Source organism: Erythrolamprus reginae, chromosome 3 (genome assembly GCF_031021105.1).
Source record: "Erythrolamprus reginae isolate rEryReg1 chromosome 3, rEryReg1.hap1, whole genome shotgun sequence".
In the NCBI taxonomy this organism is placed as follows: Eukaryota; Metazoa; Chordata; class Lepidosauria; order Squamata; family Dipsadidae; genus Erythrolamprus; species Erythrolamprus reginae.
In genome coordinates, this window is record NC_091952.1 from 91,976,546 (window position 1) to 91,990,231 (window position 13,686).

General features: G+C 39.7%; 1 protein-coding gene across 1 annotated transcript in view; it reads left to right on the forward strand.

Moving 5' to 3' along the window:
• Nucleotides 1–232: 232 nt before the first annotated feature.
• GIPC2 (GIPC PDZ domain containing family member 2) overlaps nucleotides 233–13,686 on the forward strand; it is a 32,379-nt gene continuing 18,925 nt past the window's right edge. Inside the window, exon 1 of the mRNA XM_070746211.1 lies at nucleotides 233–633. Coding sequence (XP_070602312.1) covers nucleotides 349–633 — 285 coding nt within the window. The 5' untranslated portion in view covers nucleotides 233–348. The remainder of the gene's footprint in view (nucleotides 634–13,686) is intronic.

The window sequence follows — 13,686 nt, forward strand, 5'->3', positions numbered from 1 at the left end:
AATACACACCTAGGTATAAACATTTATGTCATAATGTCTTCGCGAACTCCCTGTACAATTCAACCGCTGACATAAAAAAGAACCGAAGAGGAATTGGAAAAAAGGGAGGGAGGGAGGTCGAGCGCGAAATTGCTCCTGGGCCCAAAGCCCCGTTCGTCCATTGGCTGCCGCCTGCTTTGGCCCACCTGCCGGGCGACGCCTAAAGCGAGAAGTGCGGCGCAAGTTCGGGGCCCGAGCGGGCAGAGTTCAGCCAAGTGGGAAGGAGCAGCCGCGTCGCCGCCGCCGCCACCGCCACCAGCAGCGCACAGGTGCTTCTGGCCGCTCATCTGCGGTGGGCGAGCTGGGAAGATGCCTCTGGGGTTGAGGGGAAAGAAGAAAGGCAAGTCCCGGGAGACCTCCACCTTGGTGGACGGCGAGGCTCCTCCGGCTCGAGGCCGAAGCGACGAGGAGGTCGGGGTCGGGACCGGCGCTCGTGCCGGAGCGGTGGGCGCCTCAGCCTCCCGCCGTCCCGTCCGGTTGGTCTTCCACACGCAGTTGGCGCACGGCAGCCCCACCGGGCGCGTGGAAGGCTTTGGCAGCGTGAAAGAGCTTTACGTTAAAATCGCTGAGGCGTTCCGCATTGCCCCGGCCGAGGTACGTGGCCGCTGGTGTGAGTGTGTATATTCGTGTATGTATGTATGTATGTATGTATGTATGTATGTATGTATGTATGTATGTATGTATGTATGTATGTATGTATGTATGTATGTTGGAAGGTTTCCCTTCCCGCTTCACCCTCGGGGCTCACCCAGGTCTTAAGTTTCCCTTCCTTTCTACTACATGGTCGTAACCTAGGGCTTGGTCAGAATTCATCGTTCCTGTTCGAGATATGTTCTACTTTTCAGTAGATGCAGATTACAGTCTTTGGGGTTTCCAATAATTTTGCGCCCTGTATTTTGACTGACTGACTGACTCAGATTCACTCACTCACTGTCAAGTTTGTCCCAAAATGACTTTAATTCCTAGTCATTTATGAACATCTCCGTATAGATGTCTGTCATATGTGTATATTTTTTTCAATCTACCTGTATTAGATTTTTTTTAATCCTGCCTTTCTTAATACAACTTATAGCACTGAAGCTTTACTAGGAGAAGAGAACTGAGTTTTTATGCTTAGTTAGGCACAGAAGCCAGATGGGTCACTTTGATCCAATACCAAGAAGATACTGGCAAACCATTTCCAAAAAAGCTACAAAACAGCATGGACTCTCCCTGTAGTTAGTTGTCTGGACTCAAGGTTGACTTGAAGGCATGCATATGGACATGGACACGGACACACACACACACACACACACACACACACACACCATATTAAACAGAAGTACTGAAGCCTAGTTATGATGTTTAAGCAGAAAATATGAGGAACATTGTAATCTCAAAACTTTAACAAATTCAGGGTGGTATTAAACACATCACAATTATCAAATGAGAAGTTACTTCTCTCCCTCACGTGAGCTACATGCACATTATGAAATGTGCAGAAATGGATAGGATGAATGACAATTAAATTAAAAAAATAAGGAGAACTCGGAATATTACAAAATTTGGAATCTGTTTTTTGATTGGTTGGAAAGAAAAAAAAATAACAATACATAAAATATACAGAATTGTTAATACTCAGTTTATTAATGGAAACGAATATAATATAATATAATATATCCATTGTAACTGAGTTGTAAAGAAGAGATATTACTAGGGAAAAAATAGACAAATATGTAAGTTATACAAACTGTATTAGTGTAAATCGATATAAATTGCTGTAAGAGAACCCTAGGGGCTATATCATATATAGTTGTTTGTGTGTTGTTTAATGTTTCTCTGTGTGTTTTCTTTTTTCTTTTTCTGTTTTTTGTATATTATATTTCTTTTTTTTAATGTACATAACTTAATGATTCTGTTTTTTTTAAAAGTAATAAATGCTCTGATAAGTTGCTTTTGATTAGTTGATTCATCCTGCCTAAAGTTTTAATGTTGCTTGTAGCTTTGTTATAATAGAAAGATACTCAATTGTACTATTCAAATATCTGGTTGAGTGATTGCATTTTATTCTACAGAAATGTTTTCTGAAATGATTGCAAAACTTAGACACAAAATTGCTTCTTGATTTATTCATATTACTACAATAGTTCTAAATTTGTGGCTCAGAGCACTGTAAAAGAAACAATTCTTAACACATGTAATTATATTCCTAGCTACAAGTATCATTTTACTCTAGGCATTCAATTTACAACAGTATCTTATTTATTCTCATGCGGAACAATAAAGCTTTGAAAGAGAGACGTTTCTTTATTGATAAAAAGTTCAAAAGGTATTTCACACAAGGCAGAGTTTGGAACACTGTTTGTACTTACATTTTTGTGCACACAAAATAAAAAAGCCCCTTTCTTTGATAGTCTTAATAAACTAGAGTAAAGAGGATCAATAAGTTGATGCCTAATTAATATTTTTATGAGATTTACATAAAACATTTTTTTGAAAAACAAACAAACAAACCAGGCTTTGTTGTTCAAGCAATCATTTGTGACAGATGAAAGAGATGAAAAAGAAATGTTTGGGTTACATTCTTGGAGAGAAACATTTGTTTTGAACAGAAATCTATCTACCCGCCCCCCTCTGAGGTTGGCCAAAAAAATTGCTCTTGTTCACACATCATTTATTTTGGAGCATAAGACTATGCTAAATCATTTTTTAATGTTTAATATACAAACATGCAAACATTAATATTAGCAGGTCAGCTTGACTGATAGGAGTCTTAACTCCTTAAGCCAAGGGTGTTAAACTCAATTTCACTGATTGCCCCATCAGTGTTGTGTTTGACCTTGGGTGGCCGGGGTGGGCATGGCCAGCTCAATGTCACTTGTGTCAGGGCACCTGTGGTGGCCAAGTCCTAAGGTAGGACTTTTCTCAGATCCTCCCTCCCTCTCATTATAATCTCCCTCCCCCCTTCCTTCCCTTCCTTCTTCTTTCTCCGCTTTCCTTATTTTTCCTTCCTTGTTCTCTTCCCATTTTTGTCCTTGTCTTTCCGCTTTCCCTTTCTCCTTTCCTATCCCTTCTTGGATGCTCAAATGCAAAAGAGAAACATTTCTCCTTTTGTTTTGTTTTGCTTTTAGTTTGTTTTGTTTTTTGTTTGTTTATTTATTTGTTTATTTGTTTGTTTATTTATTTATTTAGTCCAATACATAATACACATTGAAGAGAATAGATATGTAGTAATATAAATAAAGAAAAGAATAGAAGAAAAGATATAAAAGTATAGGTGAACATATTTGAAAGGAAGAAAAGATAAATGAAATAAGGAGAGACAATTGGACAGGGGACAGAAGGCACGGAGCTGGCAGAGGATGGCAGAAGGCCATTGTGGCCAAAAATGGAGCCTGAGAGGGTTGCACATGTTTTCTCTGGCAGAGGCACCATGGGCCAATCCTTTGCTGTTTCCAGGGCAGCCCTGTGGGCCAGATCTAAGCACCCCATGGCCCGGATTCGGTTCGCAGGCCTTTAATTTTGACATCCCTGCCTTAAGCAAATCAAGGCAAGAAACTTTATGATGTTATTAATGCTTGCATATTGGAAATTGTAATGAATGGGTTTGTTTCTTGGATCAGCATACTGGGTACCAATGTTTGTAAAGCTTAACATAATTTGCAGACATAGAAAACCAGAATTTTCTTGAAGTGGTTTGTTTTGTAATGAACAATGTAGATTTTTCTTTGCTTGGGCCCTTTTATGTTTATGAATCTTCTAGAGAACGTTAATACCCAGTTAATCACTGGCTTTGTGGACTGACTTAGAGATGGCTAGAGGTTCTGCAGAAATGTTTTAATATTGTTTGTTTCTATTTGTTTCTGTTTCCTTCTACATGCCAAATTGATCACTGTTCAATTTCTATTATTTCTCCCCCTACCTCCTTCCAAAAAGACAAAAAAGAATTAAGTGGCATACTACAAAGAAAATGATGACCAATGCAAAGATCACTAAATATCTCATTGGATCATCTACTGCTGGATAATAGCTTAAATACAAAGAGCAATAGACTCAATTAATTAATTAATTAATTTTTATTTATTTATTAGATTTGTATGCCGCCCCTCTCCGAAGACTCAGGTGAATGAGTTTCCCAGTTCTTTCTAGTGGCAGAAGCAAGACAAATGGAAATAGCTGGATAGTAAACATGAGAATGTTTGATTGCAGCAGATATAGTTGAGAGAACTAAGTGTATGTCACATGCATTACATGTGTAATGGCAGTATGTTTTTTCAATCCTATAGAAAGAGAAAAGGGGTCTGGATTTCAGCAAAACAGGCACATGACATTAATAAACATTAACCTGAGATTAACCTGCTGAGCAAAAAAATAAAATTAAATTAAAAATTAAAAATTAAAGAAGAGGGGGTTAGGAAAGTGCTACTATATGTCTTGCGTATATATTTCCTTCTTAATATTTAATTTAGTTTCCTGAACTGGATTGGGATAGTTGTATGTTTGGATCTGGTCAACTACAATTTCATATCTTGGATAATTGTCATGTTGACGCTATCAGTAAAACAAAACATGCCTCCTGTTTTTATGTACAAACAATACAGTTCTCATTTAAAATACTTATTCTTACCGAAACAAGTGCCCCTCCATCAGAATCCTGAATTAAGCAAATAAGCCCATTTACTTTATTCACCATCTTGTTTTGTGAATGCTGAAACATACCATGGCAAGGTCTAATTTCAACTTTTTCAAAATAAATGATGTGAAGGAATATTAAAGTTACACTTATAATGTTAAATATGTTAGTAAAAATGATAATTGTTACATGAATATAAGACATAGTATTAGTCAAAATGTACTGTACTCTTTTGCACTGTATACATTTGACAACTGTTAGACTTAGCAGAGTCTTTAGGCTGGATCCATATATTGTCACCATATGGATTTGCTTGGTTTTGCAATATTGTAATGTGCAAGCCAAACCAACTGTGACTTTATGAACAAATCATTGCTTAGAACATTATATGAACCAGATTGCTCTCACTAATGATTAACACAAATACAGGATTCATATTTGAATGTAAATATTGTGAATTTGAAAGGTTTATGTAGTCACCTGTTAAATTAACATTATCCTATTGGTGGCTCAAGTTGATTTATGTATGATTTATTTGATTTATATATGATTTAATTATGAGGCTTTTATAACTTCTTTTTTGAAATAGTGTAGCTACATGCAACTTTTATTACTAAGGCAGAGTACACATAACTCTGGTTTAATTCTTTACTACTGTAAATGAGGATTCCTGTATATCCTGCAGGGATCACTGCATTTACTAACATGTTACTAATTCTTTATAAAAGTAAGAGTGGATGTATTGTGGAAAACAATCTGTCTAGTTACTCAGTTCCATTAGTTAATTAAAAAGTGTTGCTTTCATTCCCTTAATATACCTGACTTTGCTCTTCTCCTTTCTCGCAACAACTTCTTGCTTTTTCAGCCTCCAGTAATTATTTTTCTGTGTTTGATATGAGGTGGTCTTGAATTTACCACAAACAACTGATGCATGTGCATTTTATTCTGTGATTTATTCAATTAGAAATTCACTTCTGGGTTATTATTTTCTTTTTAAAAAAATTCTTTTCTTTTTTATTAAAACAAAACAAGACACCAACATACATATAAGAGAACGACAAACATAAACAAAATATAGGAGCTCTTACTGCTCAGCTCTTACCAGAAGTTTCCGGAGAAAAACCTTTGCAAATCATACCATACAAAGAAACATATACTTATATTTCTTACTATTTACAAATTTACAGCTATTTATTTCTATATAATATATTTAGTTGTTTAGTTATTCCTTAATCTTCTGTTCAACCAATCACTCTACTAAACAATTCCCTCAACACTGTCAGACTTTCTCCTAAATCTGCACTTCTATTCTACTAGTTTTTCTCATCATTCCTTTCACCCATTTCCTCCCATGTTGACTGTATGACTGTAACTTGTTGCTTATATCCTAAGATTTTTATTAATATTGCTTCTTCATTGTTTATTTGACCCCTATGACAATCATTAAGTGTTTACCACATGATTCTTGACAAATGTATATTTTATTTTATGTACGCTGAGAGCATATGCACCAAGACAAATTCCTTGTGTGTCCAATCACACTTGGCCAATAAAAATTCTATTCTATTCTATTCTATAGGGTTATTATTTTTGAATTACAAGTAGGAAGGTTTTATTTTATTAATATTTCACTCAATGAAGACTAAGCTAAGACTCTATTTTGCATCACCAGAATTTCTTGGGTAATTACATTGAATGAAATAAAATAAATAAAATTTGAGACATGGTTTATATTTCAACAAGATAGGGAGAATATAAGTTGAATTAATTAGCCATTTAAAACAGTTCAGATATAAAATATACTGTCTGCTCAAGTTACGGGGGAAGAAGTCAATCTTCTAGAAGCAGTACTTTAATTACTGGGTACTGTGAGCCTAGTATAAATGCCCTGAGTAGTTGGGTCAGAATCGCATTCTGCTGATTCTGCTTTTTCTGTATTCTCTGCACTCAGGGATGGGCGGGAGAAGCATTTGTTCATCTCTTGAACTCTGCTTTGCTACCTGCCCTTTCCATCTTCTCCCCCCTTCCTCAGTCACTCTGTGCTCTTTCTTCTTCCCTGCCTACTCTTCCGAGGTCAGGTGGCCTGCAACTGCCTCATCCTCACTCCCAGGTTGTTCCTCAGTGGCCATAGAGAGTGTGCCTCCGTTGGCTCCATCTCCTTGGACCCAGGCTCTGATGGAGCCATGACACTAATGTAGCAGTCAGCTAAACTGAGAATGTACTGATCAGTATGTTTTAAAACATTGGTTGAATGCTTGATTCTCAGAACAATTTGTTCTTAAATTACTTAGTATGAGTGTGAAGAGAAATATTTTGCTTATTTACCATTATTGTCTTATATAAAAATGGAACTCAGCAAGAAAATTATATAACCACTAATCAAAGTTCTTGTTTGACTGAAACTGTTCCAAGAGGGAAGGATATAAAATTGGCTCATGCGGAGGCTGAAGTCAGTTTATGTTGCTCGGTTGCAGTTTTAAATAGAGCTACGCTGTCTCAGATTTCTAAATATCACATTTCTGTTCTATTGCTGGTTTTATCCAGTCATAAGGGTAAATCTAGTTTGAAGATAATTACTTACACTATCACATTGACAAAGGTAACATTCAGAGAAAGTTTTTTTCTCCTTTAAAAAAGGAATATCAGAAATATAATAATATTTAATAAGGATTGTAGTGCTTAGCAGCACTAACATTTGAGAAACTTCGAAACTCTATATTGTATCCTTATGAGTTTCTCAGTATAGAATTTGATGCTTCCCTCTATCTTTCAGATTCGCAGTTCAAAAATATTTACAAGTTAGCATATTGAATATATCTTGTATGTATGATATGCTAGTTACATGAGAAATCTTACCTTTTATCTCTGCAAAACAAGTGTAAAAGAAAAGTTGTGACCTTTCATTTGGGATACCTAAAATATGTAAACATTTTGTATTTAAAAATAAACTCTAAATCTTTTTTCTTTTTAAATTAATAGTAATTGTAAGTGGACACTATCTTAATTGTCTTTCAAAACCTTTCCCCCAAATAATAGCATTTTTTTTTAAAAAAAATTCCAATTAACTTGAATAAGCCAAGCACCTTTCAGATTAACTCCTTAAATTGAATTCCTTTGAAAGTTTTGGTTTTTAAAACAGTATTTTTAAACCATTTTTCCTTACTTTGAGTCCTTCCATGTTATGATGAATTTGAAATTTATTATTTAAAGCTACTTAGCCAGTACTACATTCTGTAATCTGTATTACAGAATCCTAAAGCAGTGTAAAATAGATATTAAAAATTGATTTTTTTCAAAAATGGACACCGTGTTTTAATGCTACTATATTGTTGTTTTTAAATTTGTACTGTATTTCCTAATATTCATAGAGAACCCAGGCTGAAATTTGATAGAAAGAATTTACATATCACTAAATAAATACTGAAAGAAATCTTGCTAAAATGCTAATGATTACAGCTTGATCAAAGTTTGTTTGTGGTCTCCTGTGTTGTTTCTGACTCCATAAATGAATCCTAATGGGATATCTAGTTTATTCTCTTTGTCTAGCAGCTGGATCTAGATATTCTGTTTCTTTTTTAACCTTTCAAGTCATTTATTTTATTTGAAATATTGAACAACTGTATTTCTTACAAATAGGCTATTATTGTATAGGTTTGCCCGTACCTTTGGCTCAGAACAATAAACATAAGAGTAAGCTTATTAAGTACTTTATAAAGAAGGAATGCAAGAACTTCTGAATAAACAATTACTTAGCACTAGGAGAAGAAAAGCGGCGAGAAAGAAACTCAGGATAATCCCACGTTAAATTAGTTTGTTATACACGGGGGTAAAGGTGGCAGAGAAATAGTCTGGCAGACCTTCAAGATTCTATTATTATACTCTAAAGCAGGGGTCCCCAACTTTTCTCTATAGAATTGCTCCTTGTGCCCAAAAGGTTAGGGGTCACTGCCTTAGACTTTTGTGGTCTGTCTCCTGGCATGCCTGATATTTACCCAGCATACTAATCTATGAACTATGTTTTATAAATAATCCATTCACATGATATACTAAATAAAAATTAGATTATGGCTTTGTGCCATACTTGAGCATATTCTAAATACAGTGGTACCTCTACTTACAAACTTAATTCGTTCTGTGACCAGGTTCTTTAGAAAAGTTTGTAAGAAGAAGCAGTTTTTCCTATAAGAATCAATGTAAAAGCAAATAATGTGTGCAATTGGGGAAACCACAGGGAGGGTGGAGGTCCCGTTTCCTCCTAGGAGATTCCTAGAGAGGCCCTATGGAGGCTTCTCCCCGCCTTTTCCAGCCCTGTTTTCTCCCAAGAGATTCCTAGAAAGGCCCAACAGAGGTTTCTCCGCATCTTTTCTGGGCCTGTTTCCTCCCAGGAGATTACTAGAGAGGCCCCAAGGAGGCTTCTCCCTGCCTTTTCCGGTTACAGTTTTGGAGGCTCGGGTTTGTAAGTGGAATAGGTACCACTTCAGTGGGAAGATAACAGCGTTCTATGTGTATAGTCATTGGTGTACGGCCACATGATGATGAAAATGGACAACACTGGCTCCCCTGGCTAAGAAATGGAGATGACTACTGCCTCCTAGAGTTGGACATGACTGGACAGGGGAAACCTTTACTTTTAATAGGGTGATTATCATTGTTAAAAAGGTAAACTACCTTATACAGTGGTACCTCGGTTAACGAACGCCTTGGTAAATTTCGGCAAAAATTTGCTTCGGATACTGAACAAAAATTCAGATACCGAACAGAAATGTTTGGTTATTATTCGAAATGTTACACCCATTGTCCCTCACTCCTCCCCTCTCCTTACCTCCTTACCTCTTGCCTCTCTACATTTGTCCCCTCACCAAGGGAGCAGCAAAGCGTTGCTTCGGCTATGACGAGGCAGGCACTGAGTTTGCTGGTCCCGGCGGCGGGTTCTCTTTGAGGACACCGGTGGCAGTGGTGGCTTCTTTTCGGGGACAGCAGCGGTGGTGGTTCCGGCAGCTTCCTTTCAAGGAATAGCAGCACTGGGAACATCATGTCCATGCCCATGCCCCCAGGCCCCCACCACCGCTGCTGTCCATGCCCCCAGGCCCCCACCACCGCTGCTGTCCATGCCCCCAGGCCCCTGCCACTATCCCCCAAAAGAAGCCACCTCCACCACCGGTGTCCTAAAAGAGAAGCTGCCGCCAGGACCAGCAAACTCAGTGCCTGCCCCATCATAGCCAAAGCGATTCTTTGCTGCTTCCATGGCGAGGGGATGAAGGCAGAGAGGCAAGAAGTAAAGAGGTAAGGAGGGGGGGAGTGAGGGACAATGGGGAGGGTAAGGGGTAAAGAGGTAAGGAGAGGGGGGCAGGAGTGAGCGACAATGGGTGTGGGGGGGCAGAAAAAATCCTCAATTTTCAATTTTCCCCATAAGAAATAAAGGCTGGGAACCAATTACAGTGATCCCCCGGGTATTGCGATCCCGATCATTGCGAAATGGCTATATGACGATTTTGCAACCCGGAAGTAAAAACACCATCTGCGCATGTGCACCCTTTTTTCTATGGGCACGCATGCGTAGATGGCGCCGGGCAGATCAGCTGCTGGGCGGCTTCCCTAGGTCTTCCCCCTCTTGCTGGCGGGAGAGCGAGCGGCGGGCATCAGCAAGGAGTTTCCCCACCGCCCACGCAAACTCCTCGCTGCCGCTCGCCCGCCCTTCGCCCGCCCACGCCGTTCATTCTCGCCGCTTCCCAGCTGAGTCCTGAAGCGAATTGGCTTCAGGGCTCAGCTGGGAAGCGCGAGCGAGCGGCGCGAGCAAACGGCTTGTCCGCCGCCTGCCTGCCCGCACGCCCGCCCGCCCTTCGCCCGCCCACACCGTTCATTCTCGCCGCTTCCCAGCTGAGTCCTGAAGCGAATTGGCTTCAGGACTCAGCTGGGAAGCGCGAGTGAGCGGCGCGAGCGAATGGCTTGTCCGCCGCCTGCCTGCCCGCGCACCCGCCCGCCCTTCGCACGCCCACGCCGTTCATTCTCGCCGCTTCCCAGCTGAGTCCTGAAGCGAATTGGCTTCAGGACTCAGCTGGGAAGCGGCGCGATCGAACGGCGTGGGCGGGCGAAGGGCGGGCGAGCGGCAGCGAGGAGTTTGCGTGGGCGGTGGGGAAACCCCAGCGCCGCTTCCCAGCTGAGTCCCCTTCCCAGGAACCCCAATCTTCGGCTCCTCGCTAGCGCTGCGGAAGTAAAAACACCATCTGCGCATGTGCAGATGGTGTTTTTACTTCCGCAGCGCTACTTCGCGAAAAACCGATCATTGCGGGGGTCCTGGAACGGAACCCTCGCAATGATCGGGGGATCACTGTAAATCCATTTCCATTATTTCCTACAGGAAAAATGGTTTCGGATAACAAACATTTTGATTAACAACCAACCTTCCGGAATGGATTGTGGTTGTTAACCAAGGTACCACTGTACATATATCCTTTGATTTGATTTTTTTTTAAAAAAACATGCTAAATATATACTTTGCTTGTGATTCAGTACATTTCTCCTAGTTTCCTCAGCTAAAATAGGCTGAGCTGAGAAAGCGTAATTAGGAGTTTTCAAGCTCAAAATTATACTTAATCTGGGATCTGTTGGTCAGTTGGGTGGCCATATATACCTATTTCATAAATAGATAGAAATTTCCCTGGTGCTGGTCCAGCACTTTAAAGATGATATTCAAACTCTCTAAATATGGATATAAATATAGGGATACAGTTACTCTTTAACAACGGATCAACTATAAGATTCTTGGGTTTGCTATAGTTCCCCCCCACACTATACTTTGAAAATTTGGGGAGCTCCCACTCTTCTCAAAAATTACCTGCTCAATAATATTCCTTAATGTGTATTTTATAGCCTGGTAAATTTAAACACATGTGTTAAACTAAGAAAAATGAAGGGGAAAGTAGCAATTAGTATATATATAATGCCATTGATAAAATAATGAAGATTTGGGGATTATGGAAATGAATAAATTTTTAACTATCAATGGCATGGGAGAGATAATGCAGTTTATCAAAATCCAAGCTGTGTAGGATATGCAAAATGAAGGTTATAGTTTATACAGTAGAATTTTTCATTGGCAAGCAGATGGCCTTTTTTCCTTTAAAGTATGTACACACCTTGATTCATATTGAATTAAAAGTACAGTATGTCACTATTCACACATTTTGAAATGATAGAACTTTTTAAATAAGCAATTGAACACGTTACGATTTACAGCAGGAAGTACAAAGTTTATTGCAGATTAAAAGCCCTAGTTGAAGGTTAACTTTGAGTTAAATACCTTGTTCTTAAATATAACAAATTGAAGTGTGTAGTTTCATGATGTAGTTAAATTAAATGCATTTCATGTTCCTTTTTAATTAAAAAAATAAATATAATTGTTAAGCCACCACTTACAAGATTTTCATTAACTATTGTATATAACGTGATGTATGGTTGTGACTGAATTGGTTGATTGATTTTAATATAGTGGGTTTTTAACTTGTTGTTTTTAACTAATTTGATTTATTTTGTACGCACTGTTTTATATTGTATCTTGTGAGCTGCCCTGAGTCTTCAGAGAAGGGCAGCATACAAACCAAATAAATAAATAAATAAATAAATAAACAAACAAACAGAAAGAAAGAAAGAAAGAAAGAAAGAAAGACTGTAATACAGTGTTTTTTAACCAGGGTTCCACGGAACCCAAGGGTTCCTTAAGGGCCAGCCAGGGGTTCTGCGACTGCAGCAGCTGCCAAACAGGAGGAGGTGTGGCAATGGCAGCGGTGCCAATAGCAGCAGCAGCAGTGCCCCTCTAGCCCCTCGCTGCAGCAGCGGGGTAAAGCGCAGACTGCAGCGGCAGGAGGACAAGGAAGAAGAGGAGGAGGTGAGAGCAGTTGCCTCTCCAGCACCTCCGACGCGGTGCTTCCCAGTCCAGGGCCAAGGCATGCCAGGTGGCTCAAGGTTCTCTCCCGCTCTTCCTAATGCCTCCTTCCCACGCCTGCGTACATGCCACCACACTTGACCAAGCGACCAACTTGTTCTCTCCGTTTTCCCTGCGCAGGGCACTGTAAGAGAGCATGCCTTACTACTCCGCTCATGCTCGGGGTCTGAGAGGGCAGGCGGAATGGAAGGTGTCAGCTCTGGCTTTGCCTTCACTCCGACCCTCCCACTGGCCCCTACAGCCGCCAAAAATTGGGAGGGAAAGCGGGTGGAATGGAGCGAATGGCCTCCGCTTATTGTCCCGCTCAGGCCCGGCACTCCCGGCAAGGGTGCGCAGCGCAGCCTCTCTCTCTCTCATTCCTGTCTGATGGACTTTGGATCAGTAATGGATTTAACTTACCTTTGCTACTGGTTCGGAGAGGTGCATGCAGGCACACGTAGTTTCTGCCTATGCTCAGGGTGAACTGGTAGAAACCCACCACTGCTTTGGATCCTATGGACTAAGTGACAGATGATAGTTTTCAAAAAAATAATGCCCTCCATCACTCTGCTTGATCTCTATCTTTGAAGAGGTGATTCCTGGTTCCTGTCTCGTGTCCACCAAAGATGGCCAAGAGGAGCAGATTGGAAGTGAAGAGCCACAATCATGTGGCCACTCTTCCCTGTAAATCCTTCATACTATAGCGAAGGAACTTTTATAGAACTATCTCTGATAATTCAGATCAGATATTTGAGGGGGAGCATATGGACCTTATTTTGAGAAAAGCAAATAGACTGCAAACTCTGGAATACAAAAACAACATGAATAGCTAGCACAATTGAAAGCATCCGACACCCACCACAGAAGCAGCTGGACTGTTCTCTGTCAGAATTGTTACAAGCTTATTTAGATAAATTCCAGAAGGCTTAGGATTCTGGAAACTTTCCAGTTCAAATTGGAATGAGTAAGAAAAATGCTATTTCTGTAAATAGAAATTGGCAGAGATTTGTTGATAACTATGGTAAACAAAATTGGCCAGAATGAGAAATTTTGATTGTTGTCAACTAAAACTTGAAACTTTTTTTGGTGGAAGAGAAAGATAAATTAAATAAAA